The following is a 17,504-nucleotide window of genomic DNA, read 5'->3' as shown; positions in this document are numbered from 1 at the left end:
CCTGGAGTGTTTCTGTGGACATAACATCTAGGCGTAACCAGGTGGTGGAGTGTGTCCACTTTGGTGGCCTCAGGATTTCATATTTGCTTTTGACAGACAGATTGAGGTGATGTCCGCAGTGATGTGGAAGCTTTACTAATATGTTGTGTTAGAGAGAGACCTGAGCATAAAAGTGAAGCTGTCGATTTATCAGTCAGTCTATCTTCCTACCCTCACCTATGGTCACAAGCTCTGAGTAGTACCCGAAAGAATGAAGTCGTGGATACAAGCAGCAGAAATTAGTTTCCTCTAAGGAAGAGTGGCTGGGCTGTCCCTTAGAGATAGGACAAGGAGCTGGGTCATTCAAGAGGGACTCAAAATAAAGCCACTGCTCCTCCACATCGAAAGAAGCCAGCTGAGGTGGTTTGGGCACCTGACAAGGATTCTTCCTGGGCGCCTTCACGGTGAGGAAGTCCAGGCATGTTGTACCGGGAGTTGCCCCGGAGCAGATCCAGGAGTTGCCTTGGAGATTATGTCTCCCGGCTGGCTGTCTCAGTGTCCCCCTGGATGAGCTGGAAGAGGATGCTGAGGTGAGGGAAGACTGTGTTTCTCTGCTCAGACTGTTACCCCCGTGACCTGAACCCTGTTAGGCACAAAATCACACAGAAGTGTAAGAATCAGTCTCAGCACTTAAAAATGATGCTGCAGTTTTTTTGACACATCTGCCAGTTTGACCTTTTTCAAGAAAAGAATATGTTTAAATATCTAAGGTGTTTGTTTAGTCAGTTTGTAGAGAATCATCCTTGTCAGTTGTATTCAACCGGGAGAAACATCTGACAACACCTGACACGTAAATGTCAAATAGATACCAGTGAGGAAGAGTGAAGTGGTTTAACTGGAGGGAAGGGGTGACAGGCATCATCTAAAAATGTTCAACATTTATCTCGGGTTATTATTTCCAAATGAGGTCACAGTCAAAACAAAAATAAGGAAGACTGAGTGGGAAATTGAGTAAGAGCTCAGTTTTGGAGAAGGCGGCAGGGGGGTGATATAACAGTTTAGTGGAGTAACTTAACTCAGGAAGTTGGTAAAGGTTAAACTGAGAAGTTGCAAGGATTTATTTAAACACCAGACAGAGGCAGTTCTCCAGCCATTTGTTGATTGTCTGACTGTCAAACCAACAGGCTTGAGATTCAGAATGAATATCCACCATGTTCTGTTCTTCTGCGTCTTATCAGGTAAATATCTGTCACCAAAATGACTCTTCAATACAGCAGCTCACATTTTGTGAAGTTTTCATTATCATTATTACCAGTTTCTGGGCAAAAAAAAGTTAAATACATACTAATTTATCTCTGAGACTATGAATTTGCAAATTTTGATATTTTTTTTTTTATTATTGATATTGATATAATTGTTCATCAATAAAATAGTCCAAAATATTTCTTACTGTCCAGGGTTTAAATCCAAAACCCAGAAATGTCAAATTTGGATGACAAAAGCAAAAAAAAAAGAAACCTGCAAATTTCATAAATTAGAGAAATTGACATATTTGTTTTTAAAATAATCAAAATACAAGAAGGTATTAAATTAGCTAAATACTCACAACTCTTGAGTTGAGTCACAAACAAGAGTTTTATATTGAGGGTGTTGTTCTTTATATCACAGCAGGATTATTTGACAAAAATACTCATCTCATCAACGCACAAACAAACCTTTATACAAAGGTGGAAGGCGAAGACTTCAGAATTGAACTTGACCATGAAGTGCCTGCAGGAAGCAGAAAATATATCTGCAGGAATGACACTGAAAAGGAAGACATCCTCATTGAAACTACTGAAAACAGAGCTGAGAGTGGCAGATACATAATACGATATGACATAAGTGACAAGAAAGTGCACGCAGTCATCAAAGAGCTGACCCAGTCGGACTCTGGACGGTACAAAATTGGTGTGAGCAATTCTTCGTCCCAGAATTTATTTCAGGAAGTAGAGCTCAAAGTTAGAGGTGAGTTTCTTCCAAAGTCAAGGATTTTATATTGATTGCTTCAGGTAGTTCTCTATGTCAATCTATATTTTTATATCTCAACAGAACTCTGTGAAGAAGATATCACCAATGGTAAACCCAAAGTCTACAGTGCTACTGTGGGAGGGGAGGTTACAATCAGATGCCTCTTGCCTTTACATTCACGAAACATAAAGTTCCTCTGTAAAGATGAATGTAAAACAACGATCATCAACACAAATAATCTCACAATTATGAATGGCAGATATGAAATTGAGTATTGGAGTAACACAGCCTTTAATGTGACCATCACAAACCTAACCAAGTCGGACTCTGGGTGGTACAAGTGTGGCGTGCGAAAAAAAGATGCAAAAAATGCATGCCTGGAATTTGAGATCTCAGTAACAGATGGTGAGTTTCTACTGGAAAATGTACCTGCATGTCTCCGGGTCTGATGAACGACTTTACTGATTTTACTGATTTAACTTATTTTAATGTGCATAAAAGTGTTTTATCCTCAGTCGTTTAGTCCTCTTCTTTCAGCTGCAGTCCCAGGAGTGTTAAAACTGAGCTCATGCAATGAACAAGTATGAAAACAAGAATTAAAACCAGCAGGAATGAAGTTTGTAAGAGTCAGTGTTTATACAACTACTACTTTGGATCTTATTAAGCAGACTCCAATCCTGCTTCATCGTACAGACCTTGAAGGTGTACTATATGAGAGAAAATTACAAGCTAATTTGCCCGAGATCATCTGCAATTCTCATGTGCAAATGGTTTAATTTGTTCAATTGTTCCCACTCTCCCCCGCCTCTCAATCAGGTAACATCCTGCTGCTGGCTGTATGCGTGACTGTGGTTGTGGTGCTACTCGCTGTTTTTGTTCTGCTCTTCTACAAACTGAAGATAAAGCATAAGCGTGTTCAGTGTAAGTTACTTTTATTGTTTATTAAGTTTCTATTAAAAGGAAAGAAAAAAACAAGTTTCTGCTATATTTTACAGATGTGAACACGAGAGGTAATGGAAGAAATATGGAGGTATTTCTCTCTGAAATCAGTTATTTCAGCTATCACTCCTTGTCACCCCACTAATTTGTTTGTGGGTCTGTCTGTTTGCTTGATCGATTGTTTGTTTGTTTTAGGTTGCTGTCTATGATGATGTTGCTGAAGTCCACCAAAGTGCCACTGATGAGTCAACATACCAGGAGCTCAGCAGCAGGGAAGAACCTCTGTACTCTTTATTTGAGCCTCCACCAAATGCAAATCTGCACTGATAATCAATAGATTATGTTCGGGGGGGTTTCTTTCGAGTAGAATGTGTCTTTTCCTTTTCCTCACATTGTTTATAAATTTAGTTAGAAAAGAAGAAGAAAGGCAAAAGGTGTGGATTTACTTTGGTAAATCTTTTATTCAGTTAAAAGTAAGTGTTACCTGGTTAGTTACGGAGTATTCAGTAAAGATGTAGTAGTTTCTCGTGGTATTTTTGCTGCATGTGACAATAAAGCTTAAACAGTACGAACAATTTGGAGAGTTTTACTTTTTTTCGTGTCTACATAATGAAATAAAGAGAAAAAACATAAAATCAACATTAGCCTTCACTGGTTTATTGCTAGGCAAGGAATGTCTCAAGTCAATGAGCGTGAAGTTAAATTTCAAATTTTAAATGATATCTAATCCCCTTAAATGCGGCCCTGTGAATGTAATTTATTGATAATGTTACATAAATCATAATTATTCTTTTGTCTGCTAGATACATGTCAAGAACTTCCGTTTGTTTCTATTCTTTTTCATGATGACTTCCACTTTCATTACTATTATTATAAGAAATCTGCATTGCTGTAATTTTTACGGCCCTGAGGAGGAACTCAGGTTATCTCAGGTTATATCTCAATATATATATATATATCTCAATATATATATATATATCTCAATATATATATATATATATATATATATATATATATATATATATATACAAACACAATATGCTATCCAGCCTCAATCTGACTCCACAGAACACTGATCACTTCTGACAGGAGATGTAGATGATCTATTTTTTCTTACATCTGTCTTCACCACAATAAGGAAGCGACTACTTGTCAGAGAGGCACCTGGTGTCTATTTTTAATCTCTTTGAAATTATGCTGCAGAGTTTTCAGGAGTAGCTTATCAAATGTAACTAACTTTGATGTTCATATATTTACTCTTTGTAGAGTAAATATGTATATTTTAGAGACATTATCACGTAAACAGACAGTAAATAGACATTAATGAGAGGATATGACTTACAAAATATATCCACTTCGTGTTGTAGGCACATGGCAACTTAGAACAAGACAAAAAGAGCATTTACCTTCTGCTGCCTTCATCAAAAATGGGCACTGATGTACATGAAATATATAAACTGTAAATAATTAAACAATGTGGTCAGACATACTGTGACCATTAAATTTCAGACAGTCAACATCCCATGGGTAAAAAATACTCAGGTTGAAAAAGTTATTGTAGGAAGGAAGATGTGGCGTGAAAGTTCACTCCAGGTGAACCTCAGCGGGGGTTCAATTAAAGTGTTTTTGTTTTTAAGATTTTATTTTCTGCAGCGTTAGCGGGGAGGGTAACCTTTGTGCTTTCAAAACAAAGAAAACAATCTTTAAATCCTATATTTTACTGGTAACCAGTGAAGATAGGCCTTTACTGGGCCAGTATTACTGGTGAATTCTGAACCAGCTGCAGGTCGATAGGACTGACTGATTCCTAACACAATCAAATGGTGGGTGTGGAAGAAAAAGTTCAAAGCAAAATGAGGAAGCGAGACACTGAAGTGTGTAGCTTCAGCTTCCCGACTGTTCAGATATTTAGAGACTAGAAGCAGTGAAGTGAACTCCTGCAGTTTTTTCTCCTACTGAATTAACTTCAGAATGAACATCCACTGTCTCCTCTTCGACTGGTCCTTCTTCTTCTCAGGTGAGAACTCATTCTCATCATATTGATTCAAGCAGTTTAAAGCAGCTATAGGTTCACTCAGGCGCTTTACTTTATTGTGCATTCCAGTATTAATCATATGCATCTGTTTTACTATATTTCTGTAACCTAATTTAGTAAGAACTAAAAGGAGTGTAAAAAAACAAAACCCTATCTAAACCTAACTGGCCCAATGCTAAAAGAAAGGAAACCACGCAAATACTTAATAATAATTAATAATGATTAATACTTATTTCTTTTTATTTTCTGTCATAGTGCTATTTAATTTATGTTTTTATTTATAAACATTATTTTGACAATTTTCCAGCCAAAAATTAAAATTTATTTATATTTGGTTTCCTTTGACGAAGTAGATAAAAACCTTGTGCAAAGAAAGAAGGGAAACTGTCAATAGAAAATTGTATTTAGTAGTCAGTATAATCTTTTAATAATATAAGTTTACATATGGTAGTGATAGGATGTGCTATCCTTAATAGTCTGCAAAAGCTTTGCGTGCATTCCAGAGTGCTCTGGCATTCACACCCACATCCTGGGAGCATGGGAAAGGTCATACCTTGTCTTATTGTTTTACGGTAGGATTAACGTAGCTATGTCAGTTTTAGTCTAAGTGCCCTTTTTTACATATAGATGAACTGTTGGATTTTCCAGACCAGCAGGTTAAGGGAAGTCGTTTATGGGGTCACACTCTGACACACACACGCACACACACACATACATATACACCTCCACATTCCAATGTAAGGGACAAACGCCCACTGAAGTATAAATAAAGACCAGGGCAGTCTCAGAGTTGCAAGTCTCTGAGCCTCACTCTTGTGCGTGCGCTCTGGTGACTGCCCTTGCTAGCAAGAAAACTGTGTGTTTCTCCTCTCTGATTCTCAGCTGAAGAAGTGTTTTAGAATATATCTCTTAACAGAAACATTTTTAATGAGAATGACATAAGCTTAAAAAGAAAAAAAGTTTTAAAATTTTAACTTAACAGGTAACTGACTGGACCTTTTAACCCAGAGTTAAATTTCCACACTGTAAGATTTAACAAATATAGAGTTAATTATATGAAAGAGAGACGAATGCAGACGTAAATCTTGATTGTCGGTAATAAACTAGGTTAATTAAACAGAATCAGAGATATGCTGAACGTTCTCAGCCTGATGCTGGATTCTGTTCAACAATTAACGTTTAACAGAAAACAGTAATCACTATCATTATGTATGTTTTCCACAGCGCTGTGTAGCAGTGGGCTCATCAGTGCAAAAACAATCATCCACACAGAAGGAGGCAGTATCACAGTGGAGTGCTCCTTCTCCTTATCTGGAAGAAAAAAGTTTCTCTGTAAGGACAAATGCGAAGAAGGAGACGTGCTCATTGAAACTGAAGGCGATGCAGCTCAAAGGGGCCGATATAGCATCCAGTATGAAGAGGGATCCTTTCCAGTATCGTCTACAGTTCTGTATGTGAGCTTCACAGAGCTCACAAAGTCCGACTCTGGACGATACTCGTGTGGTTTGGAACGGCCTCTCTTACCAGACTCATATCAGGAGTTTGAAGTCAGAGTTATAGATGGTGAGTTTCTTCGTCATTTATAAACAAGGACAAATCAAAATCCTCAGTCATAATCCTCGAAATGCACTGCATTTTTATGGATCAGCCATAAAGTTTTCACCATTTCGTTTCATCTGTTTTGTGTAATACAAGTGCCGCACCTGCAGATTTACCTGCAAGAACAGTCAAGACATGTTTTACTTTACAATCCGATATTGAGCCAGTATTGATAATATTAAAACTTTACAATTTTAACATGAGGTTAAAAAAAACTAAACAAAAAAAAAAAAAACGTTTTACTGTTAAAGTCTGATGTGAGCCTTTGTTTCAGACATGAAGGTCAGAAATAAGAAAAATGACCTCACATGGACATTGAACAATCCCACTTAATTCTTAAGTCATGCCTTAAACCAAGTAATGGGAATGTTATGAAATCAATGGTTCTACTTTTTATTATCAAGATTTCTGCAAATGTTAGCTTATTGTGTTCCCAGGTAACATGTATAAAAAATACTCTGGTCCAAAAATACAGTAATTGGTGGCGACGGTCGATGTTGCCAAAACCCTCGTTTCATTTTTTTTATAGATTACAGACAGCTGCTGATCTTTTAAAGTTCATATTACATTTAAATCAATAAACTTAGTTGTTGGTCATAAAGTATTGCATGCATCATGCATCTACATTAATTAACTGGTTTATTTTGTTATTCACAGCCTTGAAGACTTTCCCTGAGACACTGAGGCAGCTTGAACAGCAGCAGACTGACGAAACAGCTCAGGCTCTTAGTTTCAAAGGTACGAGTGTGCACAGCTACCTCGCTCATATCTACAGAATATTTTGTTATTTATAACAAAATGTAAAGACTACTTCAAGTTTTTAAAACCTTATTTTAGGAGTCAGTCAGAAAGCTTGACTTGTGACTCTCTGGAGTGTTTTTATTGTCTGGTACTGAGTGAAATTAAAGTTGATGCCTTGGACTTGGGAGCTGAGAAAGCACAAATAAGCATGTTGAGAACAAAACACAAAAATAACTCCCTGTATTTTTCTTGTCCTTGAAAATATTTTTCATCTGACTGCTCTTGTATATACAGATTCATGACTATATACACAAAATGCAAATTCTTCACTTTTAAGCTGTTAAAAGTACATTTTTGAAGGCAGACGTGGTTGGAAGTAGCATAAATAAACTTTATATACTGTCTATATATTCTACATCAAAAGGTATTTAAGTGGGTAAAGTATTCACTTAAATAATGATTTAATTATTATTCATTTAATTTTTCTGATGTTTTCTTTTACTCCTCTGTCTCTTCTTACCCACCCAGCTCATGTCCTGCCTCTGGTCACATGTGTCACTGTGCTGTTTGCTGCTGTGTTGCTCTTCTACAAATGGATCAGAATAAGGGAGACTGATGGTGAGTGTCCCTCTAGCTCAATATTAATAATCTTTTAACTAAACAGAAAAAGAAAAGAAAAGAAAAGCTTTTGTATTTGTGCTCCACAGGTTTGACCACCAGGAGGCAGTCAGACACAAAGAACAACACAAGCAGAAACCTGGAGGTGAATCATCTCTGTTTATGTCTAAATTCAGAGGCTGGATCACCGAGTATATGAATGTAGAACTAATACTTTACACTGTATTGTCAGTTTTCCACATGCAGGAAGTGCTCTCCAGTCTCTAGATGTGCAGACTTCACCCCCCCAGTGGATGAAACCTGCAGCAGTCATAATAAAATCTACTGTAACCTCTGAACCTTTGTTTCACCTTCTCACCATCAGAACGAATGCAACTAAAATGATCTAATCACTCACCAAACAATTTATTAGGAACAGCTTGCTTTTACCAGGTTGGGGCCACTTGTCCCATGCTGGAAGCACCTGCCGTGTGGTCATAAAGTGTTGTACATGTTTAGCAACAATACTCATGAAGGCTGTGGCACTTAAACAATGCACAGTTGGCACTAAAGCCCCTTTTCCATTAGTACCTATTCGACTCGCCACAACTCTACTTGTATGTGTGTGTTTGTCGTCAAACTCATCTGCGCGTCCCACCACATAATTAATATGCGACACAAACGCTACAATAAAGGTGGACCTGCTGCTCCAGCTGTGGCATTTCATCACAGCGAACATGGCGTTTTTTTGTAGCCATTTCCTCCATTGCTGGGTTTCAAAAATGGTGGTTCTTCTGCGAACGAGATGCTCTTATGACTCGAGTGATGCTCATAAAGGGAGCAGCTTAAAGAAAAAGAACATTAAGATCAGAAAAACATCTTGAATCTCCAAAAGACTGTTTATATGCGATATAGTGTTTGTTCAGTTTGCTTATAAATGTTATAATTGTGCCAAAAGGACCTAAACTCGCAAGGTGTATAACCTAATAAACAAACCAGTCTTTATTTAGGTGAAAAACTGAAGTCCATAAAAATCCACAAAGAAAACTCAGAAAAGACTCCAAAATCTTCCTGAGCTCCAGAAGCACACATGAATAGGCAAAATAAGCAAACTACAGAATAAGGAGAACAGTACACAGGGTTGAAACTCAGGCCAAAGACACAGATGATCTGACTAAGGAGAAAGGGGAGACAATTAATTTATATACACACAGTAGGCAATAAGGAAAGACTGACAATACCTAAAGTGTCAGGCTGTGTGGCAGGCAGGACGAAGGAGCAGGACTCGAGACAGAGGATTAAAATCAAAACGGCAGCTTTTATTGCTGGAAAAAACTAACATCAAATGCAAAACTAAACTAGAAACAGGAAACAAGAAACTTCAACAAGAAAACAAACCAAAATCTGTCAACTTGGCATAATGAGGGTACAACACAACAAAGAACAAGGAAAACCCAGGGCTTATATAAACAGTGGGATAACAAGGGAATGAGACACAGGAGGAGAACACAGCTGGGAGTAATCAGACTTAATAAGACAAAAAAAAATCAAAGCAGACTCCAATGACTAAAAACAGACTGTCACAGTAAAAGAGGAAGTATAAAACAGAGAAGCGGACTCTACACTGAGGCAGAGAATTGAACCGTGGGATGGGAAAAAAGCACAGAGTAGATATAACATGGACACAGGGAAGGCACACTGACTGAAACTACAGGGAGTGCAGAATTATTAGGCAAATGAGTATTTTGTCCACATCATCCTCTTCATGCATGTTGTCTTACTCCAAGCTGTATAGGCTCGAAAGCCTACTACCAATTAAGCATATTAGGTGATGTGCATCTCTATCCCTATATCAGGTGTGCATAATTATTAGGCAACGTCCTTTCCTTTGGCAAAAAGGGTCAAAAGAAGGACTTGACAGGCTCAGAAAAGTCAAAAATAGTGAGATATCTTGCAGAGGGATGCAGCAGTCTCAAAATTGCAAAGCTTCTGAAGCGTGATCATCGAACAATCAAGCGTTTCATTCAAAATAGTCAACAGGGTCGCAAGAAGCGTGTGGAAAAACCAAGCCGCAAAATAACTGCCCATGAACTGAGAAAAGTCAAGCGTGCAGCTGCCAAGATGCCACTTACCACCAGTTTGGCCATATTTCAGAGCTGCAACATCACTGGAGTGCCCAAAAGCACAAAGTGTGCAATACTCAGAGACATGGCCAAGGTAAGAAAGGCTGAAAGACGACCACCACTGAACAAGACACACAAGCTGAAACGTCAAGACTGGGCCAAGAAATATCTCAAGACTGATTTTTCTAAGGTTTTATGGACTGATGAAATGAGAGTGAGTCTTGATGGGCCAGATGGATGGGCCCGTGGCTGGATTGGTAAAGGGCAGAGAGCTCCAGTCTGACTCAGACGCCAGCAAGGTGGAGGTGGAGTACTGGTTTGGGCTGGTATCATCAAAGATGAGCTTGTGGGGCCTTTTCGGGTTGAGGATGGAGTCAAGCTCAACTCCCAGTCCTACTGCCAGTTTCTGGAAGACACCTTCTTCAAGCAGTGGTACAGGAAGAAGTCTGCATCCTTCAAGAAAAACATGATTTTCATGCAGGACAATGCTCCATCACACGCGTCCAAGTACTCCACAGCGTGGCTGGCAAGAAAGGGTATAAAAGAAGAAAAACTAATGACATGGCCTCCTTGTTCACCTGATCTGGACCCCATTGAGAACCTGTGGTCCATCATCAAATGTGAGATTTACAAGGAGGGAAAACAGTACACCTCTCTGAACAGTGTCTGGGAGGCTGTGGTTGCTGCTGCACACAATGTTGATGGTGAACAGATCAAAACACTGACAGAATCCATGGATGGCAGGCTTTTGAGTGTCCTTGCAAAGAAAGGTGGCTATATTGGTCGCTGATTTGTTTTTGTTTTGTTTTTGAATGTCAGAAATGTATATTTGTGAATGTGGAGATGTTATATTGGTTTCACTGGTAAAAATAAATAATTGAAATGGGTATATATTTGTTTTTTGTTAAGTTGCCTAATAATTATGCACAGTAATAGTCACCTGCGCACACAGATATCCCCCTAAAATAGCTAAAACTAAAAACAAACTAAAAACTACTTCCAAAAACATTCAGCTTTGATATTAATGAGTTTTTTGGGTTCATTGAGAACATGGTTGTTGTTCAATAATAACATTATTCCTCAAAAATACAACTTGCCTAATAATTCTGCACTCCCTGTATAAGCTAGAGCAACAAAATATGACCTCAAAACAACTAAAACCATGAATAACAAATAATCAAGAAATATTAATTAAACACAAAACACTGGGTCACACCCAGGACCATGACATTGAGAATTATACACAGCTGAACAAGATCAGATAATGAGATTTGAGAAAGTAAAATAAAAACAAGGCACAAAAGACAAAGACTGTCAACTTAAAACAGAAAGTAAACATGACAGAGAAACAAGAAACAAAGTATACAAGGGAAGCTTAAATAAACTTAAAGACAAATCATTACAACAACATGATGTTACAGCCCTGGGCCTCGGAGGGAGTGAGACCCCCTTTTGCTTCAAGCAAATCCAAGAGTGCAAGGACTCGTTGACAATTGGTTAATTGGAGTCCTGTGCCTCACTCTCGTATGCAGATTGAAGTGTGACAGCCCACGCAGATGATTGGCTGCCTGGGGATCCCATGGTAATCCAAGAGGCAATGAGTGGCTGATTGTGTGCACCTGCGGTTATAAAAGGCTGAAGCGCCTTCACTCTATTCACTTCTTTCTAATCAATGATTTTAGATTCCTGTTGGTTTTTTTCTCTTTTTATATAAGCAAATATGTGTTTTTGTGTTTGAGTAAATTAAAGCCCAATTTAAAAAATATAAGATATACTATGTTTCTTATAATCATGATGATTTTCTTTTGCGTGTATGCCAAAAATCCTGTCAAGTGGAATCAAAACATTCTTGTATGCATAAAAAATTCCTGCAACACATTTTGGAAAACTTTATATATGTAATATGAGACAGAAAATGGCATCATATTTTTATTTGAAAATCTTGTTTTCTGTAACATGCTTTGCTGACTTTTGAGTTGTCTAGTTTAGAGTTAATAAAATCATACATACAGTAGAAATCAGAGTAGAATCAGTCTTCATCTGTATAAGTGCACCCTATTTACTACTGTCTTTCAGCCACTCATGGCAAATACTTGCTCCAGTTTGGGGTAATAGACTAAACTTCTGGCCACCCGGTCTGCCACATTCTCATCTGGCCAAAGACCTTTGTCTCTCATCACAGCCATCGCACACTGTACAACATGTTTGTACTCCAGAGGCAGGAATGGGATGAAAACATCAAGCAGACAACTGTCAATCAAAGTTGACTTTGAAAAACTGCATACAAAGAGAGATTTTCAGTAAGAAAGATGATCATCGTAAGTGGTGAATGATAAAGACATAAGGATACACTCACTTTGATCACTGTTGAAAACTATAGGAGAAATGAAATTTTCAAAATCTTTGAGCATCATCTCTTCTCGATCTTTTCCATTTTTCCAGAAATCTACAGCTGTTTTTGTAATTTGATCTGCTCCTGTATTGCTGTGAGAAAGAAAAAAGAAATAGTAAAAACATAAGTAGTGTCATAACGTGAATGAGCAACTGGTCTGTTTTCAAATATTTTGTAAGATCATTTTTATTATAGGTAATAACGAATATAACTATCCCTTAAGAACCCAGACCTATTTCTACTTTCATGAAAATTACGGGGGTTGTAAGTTATATCAAATGAATCATATATAACACATTTCTGAAGTTTTTTTTGTAATAGCTCCACCCACTGCCCCAGATCTGAAATGTCACATATGCATCACATTGGGCATACAAGGTACATTTGTTCCATATTTAGAAAGTAATTCTGTAAACACTTTCTTGCTTTTAAAAACAGAATTTCCTTTTTATTTTCAAATTCTTAACATGGATAATGATGGTAACACTTCTTGGTTTACTTCAACAAGCTTCTTGGAAAAAAAAGAAAATAAATCAGCCCAATGTTGGAGGTACAACTCGAACTCTCTTGGGTGGTGGAGGTGGTGATGAGATGTTCTGTGATGGGCGCCCCCTGTGTGATTTCCAAAGGATCAGGCTTGTGGCAACTTCTGCCTGGAAGCTTCTTTGTTTCAGTGGCTTTTGGACACCAAGTAGCTTGCAGTCACGACGGTAAATCAACCATGCGTTGACAACACCGAGCATGATGGTTTGCCAGAACAGGTAGAGATACCACCTCCGTGACTTCATGTGGTACTTGTACCTTGCAATGCAGGCGTCAAGCAGGTCAATACCCCCCATGAATGTGTTGTACTCCTTCACAATGTGTGGCCTTTTGACCTCAACAAATGCCTTGCCCGATTTGCTCCAGCGACGGACTGTATCTTGAGGCTCAGTTGCACAATAGGATGAGATGAGGGTAACAGATTTGTTGTCATACCACTTCACAATAACCATGCTCTACTCCTTATTCACCCTGGCATCAACAGATCCTCTGCCTCTCTGGGCAAGACTTTTTTCATCTTCAAGCTGACAACCTGCTAAGCGATTTCCACGAAGTGTTCCTACAAAGTAGATCTGTCGCTGAAGAAGTGTGAGCACAAGTGGGGCTGAGGAGAAGAAGTTATCAGCAAAAACTTTGTAGTTTTGCTCAGCTGGCAGTTTCACACAACTTCACCACAACATCTCCTCCAATCCCAAGTAAAGTCTTCTGCCCAGTACCACCTTGATAAACAACAAAATCATGGAGCATACCAGAGGATGAGCACCGGGCCCAGGTTTTCAATCCCCAGGGGTGGGGCTTTCCCTTCACATACTGCCTTATTGGGCTGTGTGTCCCCTTGAAGGGTACCATTTGCTCATCAACAGAGTTGTACTCCTCTGGGACGATTCCAGACGGATCTTCCAGCACTTGTCTTCTGCATCTCTGTGTAATAAATCTGTATTGTCAGTGAAATGTAGAGATCCCAACAGGGTTTGAAATCGGTTGCGGGACATGTTATCTGCTACCATAGGACACCTGGTGTCATTTTCCCAGTATGCTCGATTTCCAGGCATTTGGCATAGACCCATCCTCAGATAGAGACCAATGAGTATTTCTAGTTCTTTAACAGTGGTATTTACATTTCTCAGATGGTTGGATTTTTGTACACTGTATACATTTGTTTGTTCCATTAACAACAGCAGCATATCATCTGTGATGAAGTTTTTGAAGTACTCCAGTGGAGTGTGGATCTCATCTGGAGGTTTGGCACAGGGTCCCTTGAATGTGGTCTCAGGGGTTTTGAACGTTTTCTTTCTCCAGGAGAATTTTTGTCCTTTGATAGCTGCCTTGGGCTGCCCAGTGTCCATATGGCTTGAATGTGGCTCTGTCTCTAAATCACTTGAATCACAACTGTCTGAATCACTGGATTCACTTGATTCATCACTCTCCACGTCTTTGTGGGGGATGTAATTAGGGTCTTCAGAATCTTCATCTGAGCTACTTTCACATCCCTCATACTCACTGTTCTCTGCAGTGATAAACTCCAGCGCATCTTGAACACTATATTTTTTCTTTTTAGTTTAGTTAAATATGACTGAGAATTAACAACAAAGAATACATTTACTTAAAATAACTGAATGAGCTAAACTGACTAAGCAAATGGTCAGTTTTTGTCTTTTTGTGACAAATATGTCACATCAGTTTTTTTAAGAAAATTTGGAGTTTAATGCCCGATGTGACATATTTGTCACAGCGATATTTAACAAACTGATTCTAGATCAAATTGTTTCAGAAATATTACCAAACTAGGTTACAAGTGACCTATGACATCTTATCTAAAGTTTAGAATTGCTGAATGAGTAAAAGCTTACCTTTGCAAAAAGAAAAGAAAGTTTTTAAAATTAGCATAGTGGTCTCATTAGCTAACCAGGTGGACCAAGACTTTGAAAATGGTGCCTTGAACACCCAGAGTGCCTCACTTGTCACATGACTGAACTAGTTTGTGCAGTAGACGTCACTTAGGGACTTTATTAGTTAAAAGTCAAAGTTAAACCATTTTAAATAGTTTTTCTCTAAGTGTAAAGGGGTGGTGACACCAGTGTCACTCTGTTCCCCTGTTTTCCTCAGTTGTGTTTGATCACTTTGAGCCTTTTTCAGTGAGCACTCTGCCCGAAATAGTCTCCCAACTTAAACCCTCTATGTGTCACCTTGACATTATCCCCTCTCGCCTTTTCTTTTTTTTTTTTCTTTCTCACCAAATAGACCATCCCAGCCTTGCCGTATTGGTCTATTTGATTCACCTTTGCTTTAATTGATTATTTTATTTTATTTTCACTTGCTAAACACGGGACAGACTTGACTGGGGAAAAGAAAAGGGAGAAAGAAAGAGGGAAAGAAAAATAGCGGGGAAGAGGAACGGTGATAAAGGGCAAAAAACAAAAACCAACAAAACAAACAGACAAAAAATACATATATCAATCACCAGTTGAGAAAGAAAAAAGAGAAAACAAGCAAAAAAAGAGCAATATAATAAACAACATCATTGCGATGATCTATGCGAATATAACAGTAAATACTAAATATTGAATGTTGTTGTGCAGTATGCAGGACCGACAGCGCACAGTGTGCTTTGAGGTAGGAGCCAAAAAGGGTGTAGTTTGTGTGTGTGAGCACCCGTGTGTACACCTGTGAGCATGAGCGCGCTTGTATTTAAAAGGTTCCTTCATGTAATGATCTGCTAGAGGGTGTGGGGGAGCCACAGCCCCGTCCTCCTGGGCATGAAGCAGGTATGGGGGAGATCCAAGCTCCAGACATCCAGAGGCCCTCAGAGCACAAGAGACCAAGGAAGACCAACAGAGGGGCAACCGTGCCACTATCCCAGAAAGAGCTGAGGAGAGTCCCAGATGAGGGGTCACTCAGCAGCCGCGGAGCAGAAGCCAGAGGGGGTTGCAGTGACGTGCCCATGAGCTCCGCCGGCAGCCAGCTGTGCCAGAGTGACCGAGCCCCAGGCCGAGAGGCCGAGGGCACCCCACCCCCGAAGTGGCCCGAGTGAGCCCCAGGCTCCAGGCCCTGACAAGCAGCCACCAGGAGTGAGCCGGTGCGTACCTGGACGCCCATCCCCGAACACAAAGAACCACCAACGCACCGATATCTGAGGGCGTCTGCCACTGGCAGGGGGATTGGTGGGGGGAGATAGGCCTCCATACCTTGGATGGCCTGAGATGTCCCTAGAGAGGTGGCGTCTGATACCCGACCTGACATATATTGTAACAAATTAAGTTATTTTACCAGTCCCTAACAAAGTGGAAGCATTAAACTTACCCTCTGGAAAGGCTTCCAGATTTTTACCTGAGAAAGATGATGATCGATTTTTGAAAAAAAAAAACTCCTTCCACTTTTCCATAGTGCAGATATGGCTTTATGCTGTCAATCACACCAGGAGGAATTTTGTCCATCTCATCAAATATGAACATTGAGCGTTCACAGTTTTTAGCGCTGTTTTTGAGCCACTCCTGTAACTGAGACTGAGGAGAGAGCAGCAAATAGAATTAATACAGACAGAACAGACAAACCAATTAGAACAAATAAACTGAGTTTCACTTGAAAATGAAACACATGATACTCCATACTTTATAGGTAACAAATTCACTTCGATGGGGGAAGTGAAGTGTAGCTGAGAGCACGTGAACAAACTTGCTGTGATATCCCTTCTTGTAAACATTGTCTGCAATCAGCTCGCTAACAAAGTTCTTCCCTGTGCCAGTTGGTCCGTGCAGAGAGAGCACCAGAGGCTTCTTCGGGTTATTATCTTTCATAAATCCACTCACAGATTTAAAAATGATATTTGAAGCAATGTGTTGTCCAAAGACTTTGTTTCTCAGGTCAGCCTTCAGACCTATAGAGTGGAAGAGTACAGAAAGTCACCAAGATCCGTTGCTAAAAAGTGACTGAAATTACACTAATCCAGTAAAATTCTACTTCCTGTGGTAACCTGACATGGCAAAACAAAGTTAGACCAGTTTTACATAATGGCCATATAACAAGCCATTTAACACTATGAGCAAATGTCACCTTTGCTGCTTCAAAAGGTAAACTAGTAAACAGCCATATCAGTTCAACTGTTGCCGGAGAAGTACTGCAGCAGAAAATGTCTCCAAACGTAGTGTTTAAATTGTTCAAACAACCCAGTAAACAACCCAGACTCTGAAATCTTGTCTCACAAGAATTCAGAGTGTACTCGGGCGGGATTATCGCTCATGAAGTCAAGCTTTCAGGTCCAGCGAAGTCTTGTTAATTCACTTTTTAATTACGTTTTCCTTAATGCCCAAGAGAATTACCTCAGTCGTTTTGATACTGGGAATTATTGTCATTGAGCACATAATTTTTTAATTTAAAAATTTCATGACAAAGATCAATTTTTAATCTTTTGTAAGGCAGACTGAAAGGATCAGTGTTTGTGGAAGCAATGCTAGTGCCTGTCCATATGGTGCCATTTTTGCTGTAACCAGTTTTGACTGATTGACAATATCATGATGTTTACAGCTGCCCAAACCAAACATGGCAGGTA

General features: G+C 39.2%; 2 protein-coding genes and 1 pseudogene across 2 annotated transcripts; 2 read left to right on the top strand and 1 right to left on the bottom strand.

Moving 5' to 3' along the window:
* Positions 1–1,177: 1,177 nt before the first annotated feature.
* LOC146364926 (polymeric immunoglobulin receptor-like) lies at positions 1,178–3,450 on the top strand. Its single transcript, XM_084916060.1, has 6 exons — positions 1,178–1,217; positions 1,648–1,986; positions 2,071–2,394; positions 2,806–2,910; positions 2,985–3,019; positions 3,124–3,450. The coding sequence occupies exons 1-6, from the start codon at positions 1,178–1,180 to the stop codon at positions 3,253–3,255; spliced, it is 975 nt and encodes a 324-aa protein (XP_084772186.1). The 3' UTR covers positions 3,256–3,450.
* A 1,404-nt stretch (positions 3,451–4,854) lies between these two features.
* Positions 4,855–8,259, top strand: LOC146364925 (uncharacterized). Its single transcript, XM_084918419.1, has 6 exons — positions 4,855–4,945; positions 6,188–6,526; positions 7,220–7,300; positions 7,832–7,921; positions 8,011–8,066; positions 8,154–8,259. The coding sequence occupies exons 1-6, from the start codon at positions 4,900–4,902 to the stop codon at positions 8,256–8,258; spliced, it is 717 nt and encodes a 238-aa protein (XP_084774545.1). The 5' UTR covers positions 4,855–4,899; the 3' UTR covers position 8,259.
* Positions 8,260–12,059: 3,800 nt separating this feature from the next.
* LOC146364924 (torsin-1A-like) lies at positions 12,060–16,851 on the bottom strand (annotated as a pseudogene).
* Between the last annotated feature and the right edge of the window lie 653 nt (positions 16,852–17,504).

The sequence above is a fragment of the Perissodus microlepis genome, chromosome 20, assembly GCF_051167445.1.
Source record: "Perissodus microlepis isolate ML-2025 ecotype Zambia chromosome 20, ASM5116744v1, whole genome shotgun sequence".
Taxonomy (NCBI): Eukaryota; Metazoa; Chordata; class Actinopteri; order Cichliformes; family Cichlidae; genus Perissodus; species Perissodus microlepis.
This window is presented reverse-complemented; position numbering and strand designations above follow the sequence as displayed.

What these genes read in the sequence shown, in the direction of transcription:
- LOC146364925 (XM_084918419.1), top strand. Translation starts at nt 4,900, where the DNA reads ATGAACATCCACTGTCTCCTCTTCGACTGGTCCTTCTTCTTCTCAG. An exon ending in CTGGTCCTTCTTCTTCTCAG is followed by an intron (nt 4,946 to 6,187) that starts GTGAGAACTCAT and finishes TGTTTTCCACAG; the next exon opens with CGCTGTGTAGCAGTGGGCTC. An exon ending in CAGAATAAGGGAGACTGATG is followed by an intron (nt 7,922 to 8,010) that starts GTGAGTGTCCCT and finishes TGTGCTCCACAG; the next exon opens with GTTTGACCACCAGGAGGCAG.
- LOC146364926 (XM_084916060.1), top strand. Translation starts at nt 1,178, where the DNA reads ATGAATATCCACCATGTTCTGTTCTTCTGCGTCTTATCAG. An exon ending in AAAGCATAAGCGTGTTCAGT is followed by an intron (nt 2,911 to 2,984) that starts GTAAGTTACTTT and finishes TATATTTTACAG; the next exon opens with ATGTGAACACGAGAGGTAAT. An exon ending in GTAATGGAAGAAATATGGAG is followed by an intron (nt 3,020 to 3,123) that starts GTATTTCTCTCT and finishes TGTTTGTTTTAG; the next exon opens with GTTGCTGTCTATGATGATGT.